Source organism: Micropterus salmoides, unplaced genomic scaffold (assembly GCF_014851395.1).
Source record: "Micropterus salmoides isolate LMB-PRFRI ecotype aquatic unplaced genomic scaffold, ASM1485139v1 Ms_hic_scaffold_7, whole genome shotgun sequence".
NCBI classification, from domain to species: Eukaryota; Metazoa; Chordata; class Actinopteri; order Centrarchiformes; family Centrarchidae; genus Micropterus; species Micropterus salmoides.
Window position 1 is genome coordinate 8,832,604 of NW_024044459.1, and position 22,864 is coordinate 8,855,467.

Below are 22,864 nucleotides of genomic sequence, written 5' to 3' on the forward strand. Positions count from 1 at the left end.
ATATCATTGGAGTCATTTGGCGAAGCAGTCGTGGGTCAGGACCTGGTCAGAATGGCAGTGGGCAAGGCAAACATCCCTGGGGTCTTCACTGAGTGTGGTGGCTGCTAAGGTGCTATTCTGGAGGCATACTGTCTAGGGTCTCTCTGTGAGAAAGTCCAGAATCCAAAGGGAGGTCTGCAGGCTAAGGGGGCTCAACTTCAGTATGAGCTTCTGGGGGATGATAGCATTCTCACATTGGTGTTACCCATGTGTCACAGGGCTAGGTGAAAAGGAAGAGGAAATGACATGGCCTGTGGACCTGGGGGTCAAGTAATGTTGCGAGGCAGGACTTGGCTAGAAACACAAATCACTTCATAGTAGCGTTTCATGGTCTGAGCAGCCAAGGCAGTAGCCGGGTGCAGCCTTGTATGAGTCTCAGGTGTTTGTATATCCAGATCCAGAATGTTCATCCTTTGCAAAGTTGACATGCTGATGCAGATTTCAGAAGAACAGTTTTGAGATTGCTGTGGTTAAAGCTGCCGTGATGTGCCGATGGCCCCATAGAGAACAGATCTTCTTTACTGTTTGTGCTGGGAGGGATATGTATAGTGCCACAATAATAATGTTGGCAAACACCCACAACAGATAGAAGGAGCAGCCATTTAATGTAAAGTACTGAACAGTGGCTGGAGACCACTGTAGCAGTAATAAAAAAATATATATCTGCAATATGTAAATACAGTAAGTATGTACAAAACTACAAAAAGATCAGCAAGCAGAACAGAATCAAGATTAAAGTGACTGAAACCTTTATTTTGAATTTTGTTGAGGCGGGATGAAAAACATTCATCTTTCTTCTGGATCTTGTTCAGCAGTCTGCAGAGGTGGAGGCTCCTGCTTCTGAATCAGCCTGTTGAGTAGCCGCATCAGATTGGTCAGACGGCTCATCAGAGCTGGATGTCTTCTGACTGCAGAGTTTCCTGAGGGACGGATAAAGCAGCAGCATTTATCAAAGAAAAAAAATACTCAAACCAAGATTATGGTTTAGTTTTATTTATATATTCCCAGACCATCACAGATCATCACTATACAATTGTTTTGGCAAACTTGTTAGCAACATTAGCACTAATTTGGAGTCATTTCATTACTCTCTCCTGAAGGATCAGAATAGTATAAACACAGTATAAAATCTGGTGTTCCCTTTGCTGTGTAAAGTCTAAACTGAGAGAAAGTCAGCTTTTTAGCCATCAATACTGTAAGCCTGCCTTGTGCATTTGGACAACAGGGACAGGACAAACGGTCCTGGCTCCACAATAGTGGACCAAGCTCCCCAGCAGAAACTTTACACATCTTCTGTTGTAGACTGGAAACACATCTGTTCAGACTGACAATTGGTACCTAAAAACAAAACAAATGTAGCATCTGAAGCAGTTACATATCAAACAAATACAAAATTTATTTAAAGTTGATGTACTTGTGTGATTACATTTTTGAAATGTATCCACATAGTTGAAATGCACTTATTGTAGGTCACTTTAGATAAAAGCATCAGCTAAAGCTTATTTTTGGAGGATTCAAGTGCAGAGTGAAACACATTTCCACACAGAAAAAACTGATGTGACCCAACACTGCCCCCTGCAGGCAAACGTTTTAACAAACCTGTTGAGAGGCAGCTGGGTGCCGGTGGACGGAGCACCAGTCCTGGAGATGGCTGATTTGTGTTTCCACGTAGGTCGAGGTACGAGGCCGAGGTCACCTGGCCTGTAGCAGGCCATCAGGAACAATGGATCTGTGGCTGCGTTCGGGGTCTCTGCTCTGTGGAGAAGGGACAGGATGAGGGGAACAGGAGCAGACTGTCTTGGCTCAGGATTGATGAGAAGTAACTCTAGCTCTACAGTATTCTTAAATACAGTCTCTCTCTCTCATATGTCAATTAGCATTAACAAATTAGAGACTAATTGCACGCAGATTTAATGAATGAGAACAACGTACCATAATGAAACTGTTGTAACTATAATTACACTAGTGGTAAGCTATATATGATGCTATTATCTGAACTTATAATGAATACACTAGTATTACCCTAATCAGATTTTAACAGAAGACAATTGTGAATTAGTTAAATTGTTCTCAATAAGCTGTTGAAAATGTTACAAAAAGGCCTACTATAAACAATCTGTAGGCTGACATTAGCCAAATAAAGTGTAACCTATAAATATATTAGTATCATAGTAACATTAAACTTTTTATTAAATGTTATTTAATTTTGTACTACTACACTAATTTATACTAGTTACCGGCAGGTGGATAGAGCCTCTGCAGTGGACAGATGTACATTTAGCCAGAGCCAGGATGCCAATGTGCAAATATGCCCATCCATACACATTGCCACAGTGCCAACAATTACTTGAATCACCTCCTGCCTCGACCTTCCACCCACTGCAGGTGACCATCTACGACCTGCCCCCACTGTCCTCTTTTTTGAAAACCAAAATATGGTCTCCTAAAATAGTAAAACCTTGATGTGCGTTATAAGAAAGTATATACTAGTTTAGAAATTTTTATATGTTCCTTTTTGAGACTTTCGTTTTGCCTCCACTATATTTTCCATTGTACAAAGTTTTACTCCACTACATTTATCACATACACATTCTACAATTAGCATAAGATAAGCTCATAAATTATGACCAATATCACTTTTCTTTGTCTCTTCTTTATTTACAGGAAAAGAAAATATGTTGTTGAAATACCCTAACTACTCAAAACTGTTTTTTTCTAAATATATTAGACATATAAGAAGAGACAGAACATTAAAAGCAAACCTCAGCGGGACTCTGGTCCAGCCCACTGTGCGGCTGTGAGGAAACAGCTGCAGTGTGTTCTGGGTTTTTCTAAACAGGTAAACAGTAGCCAGCAACACCACCATCATCACAAGTCATACAATTAAGAGAATCCATCCGGTGACGAGTGATTCCAGTACCTGGCTGGTTCAGGGCCACAGGCCAGCGGCTTCTGTCCTCGACTACTCTTGTCAGTGGAGTCCTTGAGGGCGGAGTCTGTTCCCGGGGGGGCGGTGCTCTCTAGGACCTCCAGCAGTCTCTGCATCTTCCATCGAGTCTCAGACCTCTTTTCTGAGTCCTGCAGAGGACAAGGAACACACACCAGAGCTTCACAAATCAAAATAATCTATTGGTTGTGATCAAACGGCAACCTCTGGGGCTGAAAAAAGATGCCAACACAGAAGTGCCAAAAACTTCGGCTTGATTGAAAAGTGGGTCAATTTCCATGGACACCAGTTTAAATTATATTAAAAGGGGCTATATGTAGTTTTTTATTGAAATGAATCAACTTTATTTGTGTGAATGGGTTGTAATCTCACATAAAAACGATCCACAAGCCGGGTTTTACTGTTGCCTCTGACGACCAGTATGCCTAATCCTAAGTGAAGACTTTTGTATTCTACACCACAGTTAACGAGATGGAGTATGGATAAAAACCATCAAACTGTTTTATGTGCTATAGCCCTTCAGGATGAACGAGAATCAGATCGACATCGGGTGAAAACACAGTCAACATCAGAAATGCTTGAGAGATCTCCGCTTTGTTTTTGGAACCAACAAAACCGACACAGAGTTTGCTGACACCAAGCAGTTGCTAATGTTATCTGGTGCAAAATACTATAACTTTAGCTGTATGGCTTTCCACATTACTTCACCGGCGATACATATTAATATCCTTTGCACCACCGGTATTATGTCAAAGTGTTTATTTTAGCCCGCAAGAAATGATGTAACAGTTCAAAGCAAATGTGGAGCGTTGTGTTTATACTAGCCTATAGCGAGGCTACAGCAGGGGAAGCCAGCTACGTTAGCACAGATCTGCCGCTGTTTGCTTTGTAACACTGAATTTAGATTTATTGTCTTTTTACCGATACTCAGGTACACAGCTTCTCCGCCGTCTCAGTCAATGTAACTATGTGACAAAGTATACAATACTGCAACATAACAACGCAGGATAACAACACAGTAGAAGACCCATTCACTACAGTAATGTTACTTGCTGCGGTCTAACTGTTATAAAGTGTGGCAACAATCCCATTTATAATATTGAGGCCTGATCTCTAACCGTTTTGTTTTCATCTAGTACATTTAGATGTGCTCACATTGCTGAGCCCCCTGGTGAAAGATACACAAATATTAACGTTAGTTATTGAAAAACAGCAAATGAGCTAACACCGACATATCACGTTAGCTAAATGCAGTCAGTGTTACGTTATCATGTAACGAGCACAGTTTACTTCAACCTCAAGCTGATAAAAATATTACTGTAACTGTAAACTACATTTTCTGGATTTGTTTTAGGTTTTGGAAAGTGAATAAATCGTGCTTCTCCTTTCAGCCTCAGTGGGGGCAGTGATTGTAATTATTACAAGTGCCCCAGGAAAAGTATTTGATATCTTAGAAAAATACATAAAAAAAAACAAACTAGAATACAACACATTTCGCATCGAATCAATGGAGCACACCCATGAAGGTGTCAGACCTCAGTTAGAGCATGTGTTATACCGTGCTGTGATTGGCCGGCTGCGTATTTGGGGCAGAGCGAAGGGTCATTTAAGGATGTGGCTGCTTTGAGTGACAGGTACATGTCCTCTCAAGTGGCGAGCTGCTAGGTGGGCAACCGGGCTTCATTTGGCCTACCACAGCTCTACCTCTTTGCCCATAGAGTCAGGAACTGCGAAGATGGTGATTGCCGGAGCTGCTGGGAGCCGCCCACACTGAGCTTCACAATGGGCCTTTCTCATTTCTTTATTTTGTGGCTCCTCACCTCCTAGATCCTCCATCCTCCTGCCTGAAACTGTTTGGAGTAAAGGAGCCATCCCCTGATCACTCCTGAGCTCTATTACAGTGTCTAAACATGTTTTTCAGAAGCTAAAAGTTTAATTCTGTTTCCTCTGGAGAGTTTCCTCTGTTTATTCAGCTACAACAGCTTTTAGTTTAGCTGCTTAAAGTTTCAGTGTGTAAGATTTAGTGGCATCTAGAGGTGAAGATGTGTATTGCAGCCAAGTGTCTAGTCTACCATTGCCCCCACACAGAGCGTAGGACAGCTACGGTGGCTGACACAGCACAAAAGGTGTCTCTTCTGAGACAGCAGAGAGTAGCCAGTCAAGAAATTAGGTTTCTTTAGATAGATATATTAAATTATATTTATTTAATTATTAAACCATATGTTATTGTAACTTGGCCACTAATGTAGCAGACCTCGGCTACGTAAAATTTTAATACAGTAACAGTCCGTATTCAGTAATAATATATATTTCCGGGAATATTAATTTATACCTCGAAATTAGGAGCACCACCTAAAGATTTGCTTGTCCGCCCAAGGCTTTAGGTCCTTGAGTATAGCCTGAGAATTATACCAAGTTCTGGTAATTCATGAAATAGTAAGGTCAATCAGTCAGTCTCAGATCTGAGCCTAAGTTCTATGTATAGGGACTCTAGATTCCGAATAACACACACACATACATCGCTGTGCTCAAGGTGAATTTATTAACTAACAAAAGAGGGTACAATAGTGGGTAAATGTGGTGATATTACAGGGATAACAATTAATATGACAACCAGGAGGTACTAAAACAGGGTAGCCTATGTAAGGTTCGATTGAATTTCAGTTTATATTGTAGAGGGAGAGGGGAATGACCGAAATTGGCTTGCAGATTTAGTTTGACTAATCTAAGGGTTATTAACTGTGGATGGAGCTCATAGAACACCAACGAGTCACAGAGGGTTGTTTGTTTTGGCCTACCGTTGCCGCAGGTCCCATGGCGAGGCTCGACTGCCGATTGGCTCGGGAAGTCGGTTCTGGCCCGACCCCAGTGGCGTTTTCGAGTTGAGTTGAAACCGGTGGATTGGGTCCGGAGTCCTCTTGTGGGAAGCGCTTGCTGCAACAGGGCTGTCAACCAAGGCTTTTGCTCTGATCTCAGTTCATTTGGTGTCGCTATAGGGCCCACTCAGGGTTCTGTCGTCAGAGCCATGGTTTCATTTATTCAAGGCCATAAATGAAGGCTTCTGAGTTTCTGGTCCAAAGTTGCTCACAACGGTCGGATGAGGTTGCAACAACAAAATCAAATAAACTCACACATTCACCGTAGGTTCGCGAGGCCTCTGGAATATAGGCTATTTAATGTTGCTGAGATTAAGCAGGCAGCTCCAAACAGAATAAAAAAAAATCAAATCTCCCGCTAAGAAATTTAGAATTCAGGATCGTAGCTTTCTCAGCTCGTCTGAAGGAGATTTAAGTACGAAACAAAAATCGGAACTTCAAAAGTAAAGGAAGTTAAGAGAACGTATACGTTTAGTTTCAAGAAAGTTTAAAAGAAGAGGTTTTCTTTGAAGAGGAAGAAGCTCGAACAACAGACAGCAGGGCCTTTTTATTGATCCCGCTAGGTAGTGTGACGTCATTTTGGGGATGGTCTCCCAAACGTCGCTAAGGTGTTAACTTTTTGGGATAAAGAAATATACGTTGCGCGTATTTCCCTTTAATCTCTCTCTCCACAATATCGACATTTGGAAAAATACTTAGTTCTAAACATTCGGATAAAGACAGTTAAAACAAGGCTAAACACTATGGAAAAAGGTTATAATGGTTATATAAAACGTAACAAAGCTTGGTTACATGTCCTCAGTATACTTGCTGGTTACTGGTTTTAACTCGTGAGACAATTTAGATGTAGGCGTGACAGTAAAATTTCGTTTATGCAATTACATGGTGATAGTTAGGCCTACTTAACAATTCTGTCAGTGTAAGCCGAGTTTTAAACACTTGCGTGTTATACCTTTCTTGTCCCCTTGGTGGCGCTTGGGTCACACAAGAAAAGAGTAGACATTCCACTTTAACTGACAGGCTGGTGATGAACACGAGCGCTTCCATGGATAATTTAGTAGGAAATTGTATATGAACATTTAACTGTGGTGAACAACGGTGTGGATTTGTGCATTTTACATTGAATAAATTTGGAGCTACCCTAAATTCCTTTCTCCTCCCCAGAGAAGAAGGGGAGGGGTCAAAGTTGCTTTCTCTAAGTGCTATCCCGACCATAAAACTGGCACCTTTTTGATCCCGAAGCTGATAACGCGGGGCCTGACTGTTAAGCTGACAAAGGGACACGAACCAGCCATTGGCATCTCCCTGAACAGCCTATCAAAACTGGCCCCCCACACACGTTTCCGTGGCAACTGATGGTCCGATCTTTGATTTAATCCAAGCTTTCCTCATGTAACCTGAGCTCCCCCAAGTGGACGAAATAAGTATTACATGCCCTCGTCGGAAATGCCGTTAAATGTATAAATATCCTGACCAATAATGTGACAATTGTTTCCTGTTACCAAATGCCTAGAACAGTACAACCGTTCAACCATTGAGGTTCGATTGTGGAAAATATTTGATTATAATACGCGCAAATAGATTTCTTTTCTTTAGACATTAAGTTTAGAAAGGCAGTCCCTTGGGAAACCTGAGACGCCCCCTGGGGAACCACGCCCCAGGCAACAAAAGAGCAACACACGACCTCGCTCTCTTCTCTTCGCTGTTGGCTCTCTTCCACTCTGCTCTGCTCGCTGGACGCTTCGGCACGCGTGTGGCGTGCCTCGCCAGGCAACGCCCAGACTCGGCCAGCGAGACCGGCCTTTTGTTCGCCTGAAGCTACACACGTGAAGTGCCGCGACATCGATCTGCTTTCAGTTTGTTTTATTTTCTTTATTTCTTTTGCTTGTTAAAGTTATCAGTTCGTTAAGTTACACTGGACTAATTCAGGAACGACCAAGTTCCATTTTAAGCCTTTTTCGTCGAGCCAACTTCACCGAGGTCAGACCAAGCCACGTGGTCTCGCCAGCTACAACGAAGGAAACCTGAAAACAGCCGAATTGCCAGACGGAGGAGGCGTCTTCAATCAGACACGGAGAACCCCGGAGAATCCCTAGCAAAAAGCCAGGATCGGGCAGCTAGCGTGGACCCGTCAACACACGTTCTGTGATCAGATGTCCATTTTAACTCCTAAATTATAGCATTACTTTACTTTCAGTAGCTCTTCTATGCCGTATGAGTCAAATGCTTCCCACAATCGAACCTCCAGGCTCATTGTTCAGCAAATGTTTATGTTCCCTGTATCCAACCATCTTTTTATCACCTTAGTTAGAGAATAAATTCACTGTAATATAATCAAGAGCTGTGTGTGTTGCCTATTTCTAGTTCCTGCCAAGAGAATTGACCCTTTAGATATGAGACTGACTGACTGATTTAAGATAATTGAGTGATTATTAACTAACTGATCACTAGTAATAATTGTATAATTATTCAAAACTACCTAGAGGTCCGGAGACTCTAGGATTATAACAACTCCGGTGGTGCCCTGAAACAAGGAATAAAATTAAATAAAATGATTTTATGAATCTTAAAAATTCATAATTGGGTATCAGTTCTCATAAATTTATTAAATTGCATGACTAAAATTTAGGTCTGCTACATAACTAAAGCATTAGTTAATACTGAACAGACAGTGATTACTAGGGAGTAACAGGGATGAATTAAAACAACTAGTTCAAGATTACTTTCTTATGGGTCTGCTAGTCTTCAAACATCAACTAAAGGATAACAACAGGGTTATTACTTACTAAACTCAGAGGCAAACACCGCTGCTCACTTAGCAAGGTTATTATTTAATCAGAATAAACACAGTTATAATGGAACCTTGCTTGGTTCGAGAAACAGGGGTTTTTATGGTCTCTCTTCTCTGCATTCCTGGCTTATCGCACCGGTTATCAGAGAATGAAATGGTGGTTTATGGCTCAGCCATTCTGTGGAGAGAAAAGAGTCAGGTAGAGGCTGGAGGTGACCTGCTGGAGGGAGAAGGGGTCAGATCGCCCCCTTTCCTGTCCTGTGGACTGTCTTTAGTGACACCTTTACGGCTAGAAAGGTTCACTAAGGCTCTTTGAATACACAATCCTTAAGCGATTCATTGTCTGATTGAGTCTCTTTCGGTCCTTACCAAACACCAGGCGATGTCTTTGGGTTTTACATGTGAAAAGGTCAACTCTCGGGGAGGAAAACTTCCCTCCCTCTTTTGACACCACCTGACCTTCTTTGAAGTGCGTCTGGTTGAGTTCACAACACTAACAAATAATGGAAATGTAAGCCAAGAATGTGTAACATTGTCACTGTTTCTGCACCACGGTCCTTTATAAACCACACAACAGATGAAGTTTATACATACACTGACAAGGGAAACATGTTTATTCTCTCTGTGATTATGGACCTTCACCAAAACTGCCCACCAGCAATAAATATGGCCAGATTATGTTGCTTTGATTGCAGCAAAAAATAAAAATAAATAAATAATTTGATAGCAGTGCTGAAATAGATCTCAATCATGACAGCATGAACAACATTAAAAGAGTCTGTAGCCTGCTTGACTCACCTCTGAAAGAGCCATCAGAAAACGTGATTCCCCCAAATGTCCTCTGCCTGGAGATACTGGGAAATGCAAACGCGTCGGTTGATGGATGTGAATCAAACACCGAAACACACACACTGCAGCACATGTTGTAATGTGAGCATGAATCCATTTGTTGAAGAGAGAAAAAAAATTGTCTCAAGGTGAGATCAAACTGACAACTGGTGGTAGGTGGAGGTGAGAGCTTTACCTACTGAGCTAACTGGATACTATAACAATCACTTCGTCATATATTCTCACCCACCATCTAATGTACAAAAAAAATTGCTCCGATGCAAACTTATTTCCAACACTAACGTGCTCCGTAGTACTGATTGTCCGTATTCAGCTACTGTAAAAACATGACAGCACAACATGGCGACGTCCATGGAAGGGGGTGCCCGCCGTTATGTAGATAGAAATGACTCATTCTAAGGTAATAAAAAGACCACTGAAAACATAGTTATGGATATTATATTGCATTTCTGTCAATAGATCCTCAGAAATATTGCACACTGAACCTTTAATGTCCTACAATATTTGCTGTGAAATTACTGCACGCATGGAAATGTTTAAAAGGCTGAAAGAAGCCTCTCCATTCATCTATTGTCAACTGCTTATCGTGCGTACAGGGTCATGGGGGGCTGGAACCAATCCCAGCTGACATACAATCCCAGCTGAAATACAATCCCAGCTGACATCGGGCAAAAGGCGGGGTACACCCTGGACATGTCGCCAATCCATTGCAGGGCCACACATAGACAAACAACCAGTCACACTCACACTCTTTAGAGTTTAGAGCCACCAATCAACCTAGCCTGCATGTCTTTGGACGGTGGGAGGAAGCCGGAGCACCCAGAGAGAACCCACACAGACACAGGGAAAACATGCAAACTCCACACAGAAAGGCCAGGGCAACCGGGGTTTGACAGCAGCCTCTCTTATGATGTAAATCATTAAAGAAAACAGTCATAGGTCATTACTTACATTACTTAACTTAATTAGCTTAATTTACATCAGGACTATAAAGTCAGATTTGAGTCCTACCTGTTCACATAAGTAAGAATTAAAGTTATTTCCTTAACACCAAAGTGGATCAGAAAATGTGATTTGACTTAATCAACCACATTATAGCCTATAGACAGATGCCCCTCAGAATAAACAGGCCTGAAAGTCAGTTATTTTTTCAAAAGCAATTGCTTGTTAAAAAAACAGCCAATTACATGGCAGCAACTCAATGCATTTAGACATGTAGACATGATCAAGACAACTTGCTGAAGTTCAAACTGAGCATTAGAATCGGGAAGAAAGAGGGTTTAAGTGACTTTGAACGTGGCATGGTTGTTGGTGCCAGACGGGCTGGTCTCATCTACTAGGATTTTCATGCACAACCATCTCTAAGGTTTACAGAGAATGGTCCAGTGAGAAAAATGCCTTGTTGATGTCAGAGGTCAGAGGAGAATGGGCAGACTGGTTCAAGATGACAGAAAGGCAACAGTAACTCAAATAACCACTCGTTACAACCGAGGTATGCAGAATACCATCTCTGAACGCACAACACATCTAATCTTGAAGCAGACGGACTACAGCAGCAGAAGACCACACCGGGTGCCACTCTTGTCAGTTAAGAACAGGAAACTGGGGCTACAATTCACACAGGCAATAGAAAATTGGACAATAGAAGATTGGAAAACCTTTGTTTGGTCTAATGAGTCTCGATTTCAGCTGTGACATTCAGTAGCTTACAACATGAAAGCATGGATCCATCCTGCCTTGTATCAACGCTTCAGGCTGGTGATGGTGCTGTAATGGTGTGGGGGATATTTTCTTGGCACACTTTGGGCCCCTTACTACCAACTGAGCATCGCTTAAATGCGACAGCCTACCTGAGTATTGTTGCTGAGCATGTACATCCCTTTATGACCACAATGTTCCCATCTTCTGATGGCTACTTCCAGCAGGATAATGCACCATGGCACAAAGCTCAAATCACCAGAAACTGGTTTCTTGACCATGAAAATGAGTTCACTGTACTCCAGTGGCCAGTCACCACATCCCAATCCAATATGGGTGGTGACGGCGCAGTGGTTTAATGATGGTGCAATGGATAATACGCTTGCCTTTGGTGTAAGAGACCTGTGTTCAATCCCCCACTGTGAGCCACTGACCATTGTGTCAAGACACTTAACCCCTCGTTACTCCAGAGGCGTGCGACCTCTGACATGTATAGCAATTGTAAGTTGCATTGGATAAAAGTGTCAGGTAAATGTAATGCTGTGTATTAACTTATTGAGAGAAAACTGGTAGTTCTATGTAAAATCAGACGTTGAGCACCCCCATATCGCCAAAATGGCATGATCCTTGTTTTGCTGCGAAGCTTCGACTGTGAGATTGACAGTCAAATCAGGCTCCGCTCATCGAAGCATCGAATCGTCGAGTATTCGGGGTCAGCCCTAACTTTTCCTCTTGCATTTACATATGAAATTGACCAAATTGACCAGCTACAACATTAAAATACTGCTGACTTGTTAATGATAATAATAATAAATAACTACTAGTAACTGATGTGAAAGGGAAAATTCTGTGCAGGTATTTTTACTTTTGATATCTAGGAACGTTCAGCTCTTTCTAATAAAAAACGTCTATTTGTAATGGAGTATTAAACATTGTTGGATTGTTTTTGACTTGCTAAAGATCCTTAGTTTATCCTAAAGCATCTGAATATGATAATATCTCTGGAATACTGCTCCCAATATAATATGATATTCCAGAAAATAGAGAAGCTGTACTGATGCTCCTGGTGCAGTTGTTTTCTTACCTCCAGGATGTTTCTGAGAATGATGGCTGCTTCCTGCATGACGCTATCTAGCTGCCTCCTCCTGCTCCTCTCCCTCTGTAGCTCAGCCCTAAGTGGACCTACTTCGGCTGTTTTTTGACGGCATTCCTCGGACACAGAGGCCAGGCGCTGTCTAAAAACAAAATAAGAGAAGGGCAGCTTAAGGTGGGAGGTATAGCTCAGTGGAGTATTTGATTACAGATCAAGATGTCTATGGTTCAACTCCAATGTCCCCTTCATCATCCCTACAGTAATGTCGCTTGGATTATCTGCTTACTGTTGTGAACTGAGGCGGCCATAAGTAATATAATGAAATGCGATATACTTAATATATTATTATTATTTATGGAAAGTATGAAAGGATGAAACTTTTACCTTAGAGTCTCTTCCTCAGCCATCATGTGCTGGTGGTTGATGCTAGAGTCCTTTAGCTTCACATCCAGCTGCCGGCACTTCTTCGTCAGCTGCTCCACCTCCTAAAGAAACGAAGATGTTGAATGAATTTGGAGATTTTTATTAATCAAAAATGGAGGACATGGTAAAGGAAGGTCTACTTTGTGTATTTGTTAGAACAGACCAATTTCAAACGGAACATATTTGTATTAAAATATTGTGAGACAAATAGAGGGTGAAAGTAAAAACAAAATTACGATAATCTACACCAGCAGTAAAAAGAAGTCATTAAATATCACAACGGGATTTGAAATACCAAAGAATACTGAAAAGAAAACAATTTGCAGTGTGCACTGCCTCTTACTTTTAGACAATGTACAGCACTTTAATTTTAAAAGGGATTGAATTATCTATTCAGGATTCTTGACTCGCAGTACATGCTTTTTCTTGTTACTTTCACTGTTTATTGTGACTGTGACCATGTTAGCATTCATAGTATGCTGAAAACTTACATTACGTAGCAAAAAATAATTTTAATCCTTAGTGGGAGACAGGCTCTCAAGACCAGTGTGCTCCGAAGCGTGTATGATAATAATGGAATTTTAATGAAATAGAATCTGAGGATGACAACCACTTAGATATGAGGAATTAGCTCAAATGGTAGAGCGCTCGCTTAGCATCCGTAGCATGTTGTTACTTGGGTTGTACGCTAAAAGCCTATTCACGTCAACATGAAGAGTGGTATACATAGGCCTGGGAAGTCAGGAAAGGCATGGCGGGAAGAGGAAGGGGGAGCATACTCTGTGAGAGGTAGCAAGATCTATCAAAAACAGAACAGAGGGAAGGAAATTCTTATGGGGAATTCAGGCATAACATCCACTACCTCTTACATGCTAAGACAGCGCACTACCATTTGAACTAACTCCCTTGTGAGTTCCTATTGTAGTCTCCAATTGGGATGTATTGTTCAACAGAATGTGTGAAGATTAGAGGACTGCAAGACATTTGTTTTTAGTAAATGCGGCGGTGTATAAAGGAGGATGAGAACATTTCTGTTGAGAAACTGACCTTATTGTTCCACACAAGGTTGCTACATTGGAGACAGTTATATTGTTGCCCGTTAAACATGGCAGATGTTGAGAAACTGACCTTATTGTTCCGAACAAGGTTGTTACATTGGAGCCAGTTATATTGTTGCCCGTTAAACATGGCAGACTTAAGATAGTTATAGTGCAACAAGGCTGTATCAAGGAGGATGAGAACATTTCTGTTGAGAAACTGACCTTATTGTTCCAAACAAGGTTGTTACATTGGAGACAGTTATGTTGTTGCCCGTTAAACATGGCAGATTAATGACTCTGTTGAGAAACATGGGAGACTAAAGACAGTTATTCTGCGACGAGGATGGGATTCGAACCCACGCGTGCAAAGCACAATGGATTAGCAGTCCATCGCCTTAACCACTCGGCCACCTCGTCTGCTGTTGCTTGGATTTTACAGTAACAGTCCGATCCAGGTCACCATTAAGAGTGGTTTACATAGGCCTGAAATGTCAGGAAAGGCATAGCGGGGAGGGGGAAGCAGACGACTTAAGCGTGTGCATTTGACACAGGGGAATTAGCTCAAATGGTAGAGCGCTCGCTTAGCATGCGAGAGGTAGCGGGATGGATGCCCGCATTCTCCAGCAGCCTTTAATTTCCTCTCTGTTTGTGATCAGAGGAAAATATAAGAGAGTTGACAACCACAGAGCGACTTCTTGCACCAGCTGAACCGAGAACTGCTTGGAGACAACCTGTGGGTCTTTCTTCATAGTCAAGTCTTAACTCCCTTGTGAGCTCAGTGGGGGTCCGCACACTGTGCAATTTACTGCAAGTCTGCTTATCAGAAGGATGGATTTCACACAGCAATGTTTGTGGAATTGTCAGATGTGGTGTTGGATGTAGTGAATGGAAGTGACCATCTTTGCATTGTTCCTCTTTAAAGGTTGTATGACATGATCATTGGGGACGAGGAGGAGTGAGGCGAAGCCACACCAGTTGGTCAACGCACTGGGGAATTAGCTCAATTGGCAGAGTTTACTCTGCGAGAGGTAGCAAGATCTATGCATTTTTCAACTATTTCCTCTTATCAAAAACAGAACAGAGGGAAGGAAATTCTTATGGGGAATTCAGGCATAACGTCCACTACCTCTTACATGCTAAGACAGTGCACTACCATTTGAACTAACTCCCTTGTGAGTTCCTATTGTAGTCTCCAATTGGGATGTATTGTTCAACGGAATGTGTGAAGACTAGAGGACTGCAAGACATTTGTTTTTAGTAAATGCGGCGGTGTATAAAGGAGGATGAGAACATTTCTGTTGAGAAACTGACCTTATTGTTCCACACAAGGTTGCTACATTGGAGACAGTTATGTTGTTGCCCATTAAACATGGCAGACTTAAGATAGTTATAGTGCAACAAGGCTGTATCAAGGAGGATGAGAACATTTCTGTTGAGAAACTGACCTTATTGTTCCAAACAAGGTTGTTACATTGGAGCCAGTTATATTGTTGCCCGTTAAACATGGCAGACTAATGACTCTGTTGAGAAACATGGGAGACTAAAGATGGTTATAGTGCAACAAGGCTGTATCAAGGAGGATGAGAACATTTCTGTTGAGAAACTGACCTTATTGTTCCAAATAAGGTTGCTACATTGGAGACAGTTATGTTGTTGCCCGTTAAACATGGCAGACTAATGACTCTGTTGAGAAACATGGGAGACTAAAGATGGTTATTCTGCGACGAGGATGGGATTCGAACCCACGCGTGCAAAGCACAATGGATTAGCAGTCCATCGCCTTAACCACTCAGCCACCTCGTCTGCTGTTGCTTGGATTTTACAGTAACAGTCCGATCCAGGTCACCATTAAGAGTGGTTTACATAGGCCTGAAATGTCAGGAAAGGCATAGCGGGGAGGGGGAAGCAGACGACTCAAGCGTGTGCATTTTACACAGGGGGATTAGCTCAAATGGTACAGCGCTCGCTTAGCATGCGAGAGGTAGCGGGATGGATGCCCGCATTCTCCAGCAGCCTTTAATTTCCTCTCTGTTTGTGATCAGAGGAAAATATAAGAGAGTTGACAACCACAGAGAGACTTCTTGCACCAGCTGAACCGAGAACTGCTTGGAGACAACCTGTGGGTCTTTCTTCATAGTCAAGTCTTGACTTGTGAGCTCAGAATGTGAATTTGGATTTGGACCAACACCTCTAAGTCTAACCTCCAATTAGAAGTTCAATGATAGTTTCTGCTCCTTTTTTCAGTTTGTTCTTTTAAAAAACTACCACAAAACAGCGATTAAAAGCTGTTTAGCTCGCGAGATGAGAAAAGCGGCATCGGTTCCAGGTAACTTATTCTTTTACTTTTTCAAAAGAAAAATATGCAATTTCACATAATTTGGGACCATTATTTTTTTAACCATATCTGTGAACAAATAACTGAATTAATAGCTAGAGCACATAATAACTAAACAACAACAACTAGAAAGCATAAGGACTAAGCTTGCTGAAGAATTTTGTCTGCGGAGCGACTACTATTTGATTTTGGAAAAGTTATTAGGGATCCAAGCAGAGAAGCTGCTGGAGCCCTATTGGTTTTGTTCTCATTCTTCTTCTTCTTTCTTTCTTCTTTCTCTCTAAAAGTGTTTGGGCAACAAAAGCTGCTAGATGAAAACTCACCAATAATTGACCTCATGGTGGCGCTATAACAATCAACTTAACTTTTTGGCAATTATCTTGAAAACGGCTTTGTTGAGAACTTCTTTCATCATTTTAATCTCTGGATTCATCTGCATGTTTGCTCCAATGGTCTTCTGCTCTAAAAATGTCAAATTTGCCGACTTTTATATTTTTTGCGAACTCGTCCCAGACGGTTCGCCAATGGACCCTTCACTAAGCCCGCCCCCCTTAGTTACTGTTCCTAAGTCCAACAAACTGTTGGCGCCGCCACTGTCTATTACTGCACTGCCTGGAGAAATATTGTCAAATTTGTTGGAAAAGTGATCTCAGATAGAAGCAGACAGTTTTGCAGTTGCATTATACATTTGAAGGTTGTATTCAGGCTGTCAAACTGACGTGGAAAAAAAATGAAAGATAGAGGCTAAAGCCTACCAATCACACAGTACAAGTGAACCACCGCATCCCCCGACCACTGAGACAAAAGACAACGATATTAAGGATCAACACTGTACCTGTAAAGCTGGGTAAGCCTCTATTCATTATTGCAATCATTAAAAAGCAGAACAGTATGGCTTTATTACATTACATTCAGTAGGAAGTTAGCTAGCGTTAGCTAACTAACATTACATTAGGAATAATCCACAGCCGACATTTTTCTGGATTTAATTTAGGTTTTACAAAGAGAATAAATCGTACTTCTCCTATCAACCTCTCTGGGTAATGACTGTAACTATTACAAGTGCCCAAGGAACAGCGTTTGACCATATCTTAGAAAAATACAGCCAAAAGCTAGAAAATGACTCTTTTTGCATTGGAGTCAATGGAGCGCATCCATGAAAGTGTCGGACCTCAGTTGAGAAAGTCCTATACTGCACTGTGATTGGCCAGTTTTGTATTCGGGGCGTGGCTTAGCGAAGGGTCAATTGACCTGAAACTTGCACATGATCATCTACGGACATAACTGATCAAAAGTTATCTAAAGAATTTTGATAAGTTGGTCTGTTTTGGTTTTTTTTATTAATTTTTGTGTCTTTACGTACATTTTTAGATAAATGCCCGTAAATCAAAATTGGCATAATCCATTATAACCAAACTTGAAGCATCTTTTCAGAGCTTTACTTAGCAGTCCTGGGATATTCTTCCACTAGGGGGCACTACACTTGCAAAAAGTTTATACCTCGTAATTCGCTGCATGGATTCGTACAGAATTCGGTTTGTACGATCTAGGGTACCTACTCAGTTGTTGGATAAAAATTGGTAATGATTGCCCAAAGTGGGCGTGATATTTCTCATTTCAAACTTGTAGACTTCACACTGAAAGCAAATTTAATATTGATTTTAATATGATGCCGTTTTGTTAGACATATGAATTCATGCTTTGTCAGGTCTGTCAGCAGGACAACAACTTTTAAAATATTTGTTTTCTGAATGGAGTTTGGATCAATCAGGGCTATGCTATGCTAACCTGTTCACAGTCAAGAACAACGATAGCTGGAATAAAGTTACAGACACACATTTTCGGAACTCACCAGGTAGTTCAACTTCCTCGCTTTCTTTTCTCCAAGTAATGTCCAGCTTTGTCCGGGTTTATATAAATATGAAGTAGTAATCCAGCAGAGCTCCGATGCCATCCGACGCTGGATGTGCACGGAAGCTAGCTACTGAGAAGCGCGAGTGAAGATAAATCAAGTTGTAATCCCAAAAACTAAAGTAAAAAGCTAAATTAATAAAAGCAGTTAACTCTGAGCTCCTTCCGCGGGTAAGTGGCGTAGTTCAGCAGAATCCAGACCGACTATGGGTGTTTATTTGTCTAAAAGCTGCAGCACTGCTGCCCGTAGACTTCCCCGTTCTTTAGCAGCCCTCCGTCGGCCAGCAGATTGTCATTACACCGCTCACCAGGTCCTCTCCAAACAACGCTCCAAAGCCGCCGGTGACGTTTGGACAATTTCATTGCCGATAGGCTTTCACAACATCGTCTCAAGCGGATTTCGCAACAAACGCCTCATTTGCGCCGCCGGGAGAGATTTGAAATTGAAATTTGCGTCTTTGCATTGACTTTGTATGTAATCAAGCTGCCAGAGGTCAATTAAACACTCGCTACACAGCTCCCGATTCCTTACAGGAGCTACTCTGCTTTTATAACAGCACCGTGTGCAAGTGAAAGCATCAGTAGCGTATTGTTTAATGATCGTGGGAAATTTTAGTAGCTCCTGAATGAATATAGGGGAAACACTGTGGTTAGTTACACATATTCTCTAACAAACAGTGAGGCCAGGTCCCACATGAAAAAACAACAGAGACCCTGACCAAGATGCAAAAGACAATATGGGGGTATAGCTCAGTGGCAGAGCATTTGACTGCAGATCAAGAGGTCTCTGGTTCAAATCCGGATACTCCCTCTATAACACTTATACCAAATTGTCAATAGAAGCCCTGTTACCTTCTTGCGGGTGAAACTCTCCTTGGTGATCCCGTTGAGATCTTTCTTCAGGTTATCCATCTCAGCAAAAATGTCACTCTCTCTCGCTTGCAGGGCGTCCTTATCCTTCTGCAGGGCCACATTCTCACTCAGCAGGAAGCTAAGCTGCTCCGACTGCTCGCTGTGCTGAGCCCTCTCCTTCTGAAGAATGTTCGAGGTCATCATCCTAATGCAATCGTCCACAGCATTCTGCTTCTTCTCGATCACCCTGTTGATGGAGGACAGGAGAAGGGAAGGCTAAACATTTACAATTTGCTGACCGTCATTTTAAAGCAACAGTTAAACCAACATTAAAAAGGGAGATCAGCATGAAGTCTAGTCTAGACTTTACCTTTTCATCTCCAACTCTGCTTCCTTCTTCAGGCTGTGGATGGCAGCTTCATGCTCCTCCTTCTGAATGACAAGCTGCTTCTTCAGAGACTCCATGTCAGACAGTTGCTGCATCCGCTGCATCAGCTGCTCCTTCTGCCCCTGCAGCTCCTTAAACTTTGCCACTGAGGGGAGGAGAGGAAATTAAACCTCCTAGGAGAGGATGTTTCCCACACTAGGCTTCACACAAAGTGCTGAGAGAACACATTTAAAGCTTGCTTTTAAAAGACACCAAAGTTGTGGTACATCTTATATCATTAAATAGTTTGTTCCAGAGAGTGGGCCCAAAATAACTGAATGCACCTGCAAAGTTTCGTAGCTGCAATCCCAGATCTCACATATTGAATCAGTTTTAAGTTGGAAGATAAAACAACTAAATACTGTAACAAACACTGTGACTGCCTCACCTTGCATCTCGCTCTCTGAGTTAAGTTTGTTGAACTGGTCCTGTAGCTGCTGTATCTGCTGGCTGTGCTGCAGATTCAGGGCTTTTCGGTGCTGTTCGACAGCCTGCAGCTGACTCTCCAGCCGCTCAGTCAACTCGTCCACCTTTTCTCTTTTGCAACCAGGGAGCGCTTTAGGTGCTCAGTGGTGTCTTTGTTGTCCTTCTCAAGCACTCTGTACTGAGAGAGGAGGTCCTTGTTCTGTTTCTGCAGCTCATCACATTTAAGCTGACATCTGCAGGATAAAGAGGGACATGACAAATATTGTAAATACAGTAACAGTATTTAAAATAAAATGATATCAGAGTTGTAATGTTTTTATCATGTTGAATTTGTGATTGAGCTTGACCTCAGTTACAGTACGTCAATAGTGAGCTGAAATATTGTGATAATTCTAGGAACCAGAATTATCACAATATTTAGAAAATAATTTAGAAAATTTCATGAAATGTTTAATTTTGTAAAATAAAACTTAAATGAGGTATGAGAAAAAGTAAAGGCTTTCCACTACATATCATTTTATTGAATGAGGGGAAACACAATGTGCAACATAGTGAAACTGATAACTAAAGTCAATTAAATGAACATTTACTTTAACACTTATTCAGTATTTCTCCACAATCTAACACTAAATCTAACGCAAACACACTTCTTACTCCATAAAAGTGAAAGTCGAAGTTGCTTAACAAGCTAAATACTTAAATTATAACTTCTTCTTATCATGTGGTAGCAGTGGCAAGGATGCCTACTTAATACAGCCTAACTATGCTTAAGAAGGCCAAACTGATGCCCATGCTAACATGGCTAACATCCATCAATATTAAAGGGTTAATTAAAGTAGGACTTTTAAACAGTTTAAAAGAGAACAATAGGGAATATATATACATTCTGTTTATAAACAAACAATTAACGTTACAGCTTTAACGTTAATTCAAAAGAGAATAAGGTCTAACGTTACAGTGCGACCGTAACGTTACAGAATGTGTTAGCAAAGGCTTAACTTAACATTACCTTTCCAACTGCTCATCCAGATATTGAATCTGTATTAAATATAAAGACAGCTCTTTGTTGTCCGAACCGATTACGTCCGCCATATTTCTGTATTTGTCTTATAGTGTTTGGCTTTATGTTGTTTATCTCTGCTTTTTCAATCCTTCTTTTCAGGGTATTTGTCAAAGACGATTTCTCAGTAAAATCGACTTCATAAGCTGAACTACGTTGTTGCTAGGGAATGCTGCCTTCAAGGACTGCTCGGAACGGTCCTTACTTTCTAAACAAACTGACAATTCAGAAATAAATATGTATAATACAGTCAGGGTGCGATTTGTAAAAAAAAAACAGCGGGGGGGGGGGGGGGGGGGGGGTCATGAAAATACTGTTAGGTCTGTCTTGCCTCTTCTCCAACTGCTTATGCTGATATCGAATGTGTATAAAATAGCCTATTAATGACTTATCTAGTTTATCCGACATAGTCGTATTTGTCTTTTTCCTGTCTAACTTGCTTTGTGTTGTTTATATCCACTTTTTAAATCCTTCTTGTAGTTATTTTCAAAGAAAGTTAACTAAAACATCCAGCTGAGAAAGCAACGTTAAGCAGGTTGTTGTCAGGGAATGCTGCTTCAGGGACTGCCCATAAGGTTCTACCCTTATCCAAAAATTAACCTATTAATTAAACTATTACTACTAGTACTATTACTACTGTCACTTATATGTGTATGTGATTTTTTTATGATTTTACTTGATTGCTCATTAATTTATGGAACACTTCACACTGATATTTGCATTATTACAACAAACATTACGATTATTTTACATTTCTCTGTTGGCCTACTGTGTGTTCTCCTTGCGCAATTGTCGGGATCTGATGGCACCACTTTCACCCTGACAAATCAATGAAAAAAAGGTGGAAACACTGCAAAATGTGCTTTATCTTTAAATATTAGTGGTAGTATTAGGTAAAAGACCTGACCTCAGAATCATAGACTGTATATTATCCAAACATTACTGCGTGGATAACAAAACAGTATATCACTATGACGACAATTACAGACACATATACAGAAAGAGTCCTCTTGCTGGTTCTGGGAATGCTCACCAATGAAATGTCCTGCTGCAGATCTCCACCTTTGTCCTCCTGGTCCTCAGACTGGGCCGGTGTTCTGCTGGCCAGACTTACCTTTCTTTTTCCGTGTCGTCCTGTTCGTGTGGCGCAGCAGCAGCTCCGTTAGCTTCTGGCCTGTCGCCTGACTGAGCAACCTCTACTGCATCAGTGTTTTCAGCTTCTTTTCAGACCACTCAAGAGAGCAACTCAACCATCCAGAACGGCACACTGGTGGTGACCTTACAGACCTCCTCCGTGATCTTCACCCCATTCTTCTACCTCCATTTTGTCTGGGTCGACTTCAGCGTTTACATCATCTTCATGTGCTACTTCGCCCTTGACCATCTTGTGTCAGACATCACTGAGGCTTGTTGTCTACCTCTGCAAACAAACCTTGTCCATGCAGAAGAAGCAGTGAGGCTCTCACCCTGCAGAGTTGTAGCTTCTCATCTGCAGGCTATTGATGGCTCTGGCTTTACCTCACCACACTGCTCACCATCTCCATCTACTATTTCCATGCAATCTTTGCTTCTGGGTGTGTGCAACATATTCTTCCTTGGCTTGTTGTTTTATTGCGTGGTCCAACAAAAACCTAAGACAGAAGCTCAGAGTGCTGTTATGCAGGGGAAAGAACAAAAACACACTGGACAGAATAACTGAAGATAAGCAAGTAACAGCCACTGTTTGACCTAAGTTTGACTGAACATATATGCAGCATCTCAGGTAATTATTCTCAAACTGAATTATGTATAAATCTTGTTCTCAAATTATGTAAAAAAGGATTATATTTATGTCACACTGAATAAAGTGGACCAAGTTGCGAAGCAGTCCATTGAGTCTTACTTTACTCACGTCCCAAAAGTAATCTTAAATCAGTAACTATCAAGTTCATAGTTAAGGCTAAGGGTAACTAGCTGGTTTGTGGACTGCAACATTTTTTATCTTATAAAGCACCAAGTCGGATACATCAGAACTAGCTTTCTGTTAAATAGACCTTTTCCTGTCCGGTGTAAATATGAACATGGCTTATTTAATTTACGTAGGTGTTTCAGTAGTTC

At 41.4% G+C, this 22,864-nt stretch overlaps 1 protein-coding gene, 3 non-coding genes and 1 pseudogene across 4 annotated transcripts; 2 read left to right on the forward strand and 3 right to left on the reverse strand.

Annotated features, from left to right (window-relative positions):
* Positions 1 to 627: 627 nt before the first annotated feature.
* On the reverse strand, positions 628 to 19,830 carry cfap157 (cilia and flagella associated protein 157). The gene is made up of 8 exons (XM_038703865.1): positions 19,670 to 19,830; positions 19,225 to 19,387; positions 18,855 to 19,101; positions 12,678 to 12,778; positions 12,285 to 12,435; positions 2,960 to 3,117; positions 1,639 to 1,794; positions 628 to 959 (listed from the first exon to the last, which is right to left on the reverse strand). Exons 1-8 carry the CDS (start codon positions 19,674 to 19,676, stop codon positions 848 to 850), a joined length of 1,095 nt encoding a protein of 364 aa, XP_038559793.1. The 5' UTR covers positions 19,677 to 19,830; the 3' UTR covers positions 628 to 847.
* trnas-gcu lies at positions 14,092 to 14,173 on the reverse strand. The gene has a single exon. It is a non-coding gene; the product is annotated as a tRNA-Ser (tRNA).
* On the reverse strand, positions 15,478 to 15,559 carry trnas-gcu. The gene has a single exon. It is a non-coding gene; the product is annotated as a tRNA-Ser (tRNA).
* Positions 18,742 to 18,813, forward strand: trnac-gca. The gene has a single exon. It is a non-coding gene; the product is annotated as a tRNA-Cys (tRNA).
* Positions 19,831 to 21,806: 1,976 nt separating the features above from the next.
* LOC119891688 lies at positions 21,807 to 22,582 on the forward strand (annotated as a pseudogene).
* Positions 22,583 to 22,864: the final 282 nt, after the last annotated feature.

Coding starts and splice junctions, on each gene's coding strand:
- cfap157 (XM_038703865.1), bottom strand. Junction 12,779..18,854: donor AGAGTTTCACCCGCAAGAAG/GTAACAGGGCTT, acceptor TCGTTTCTTTAG/GAGGTGGAGCAGCTGACGAA. Junction 1,795..2,959: donor TGTGGCCCTGAACCAGCCAG/GTACTGGAATCA, acceptor CCTTCTCCACAG/AGCAGAGACCCCGAACGCAG.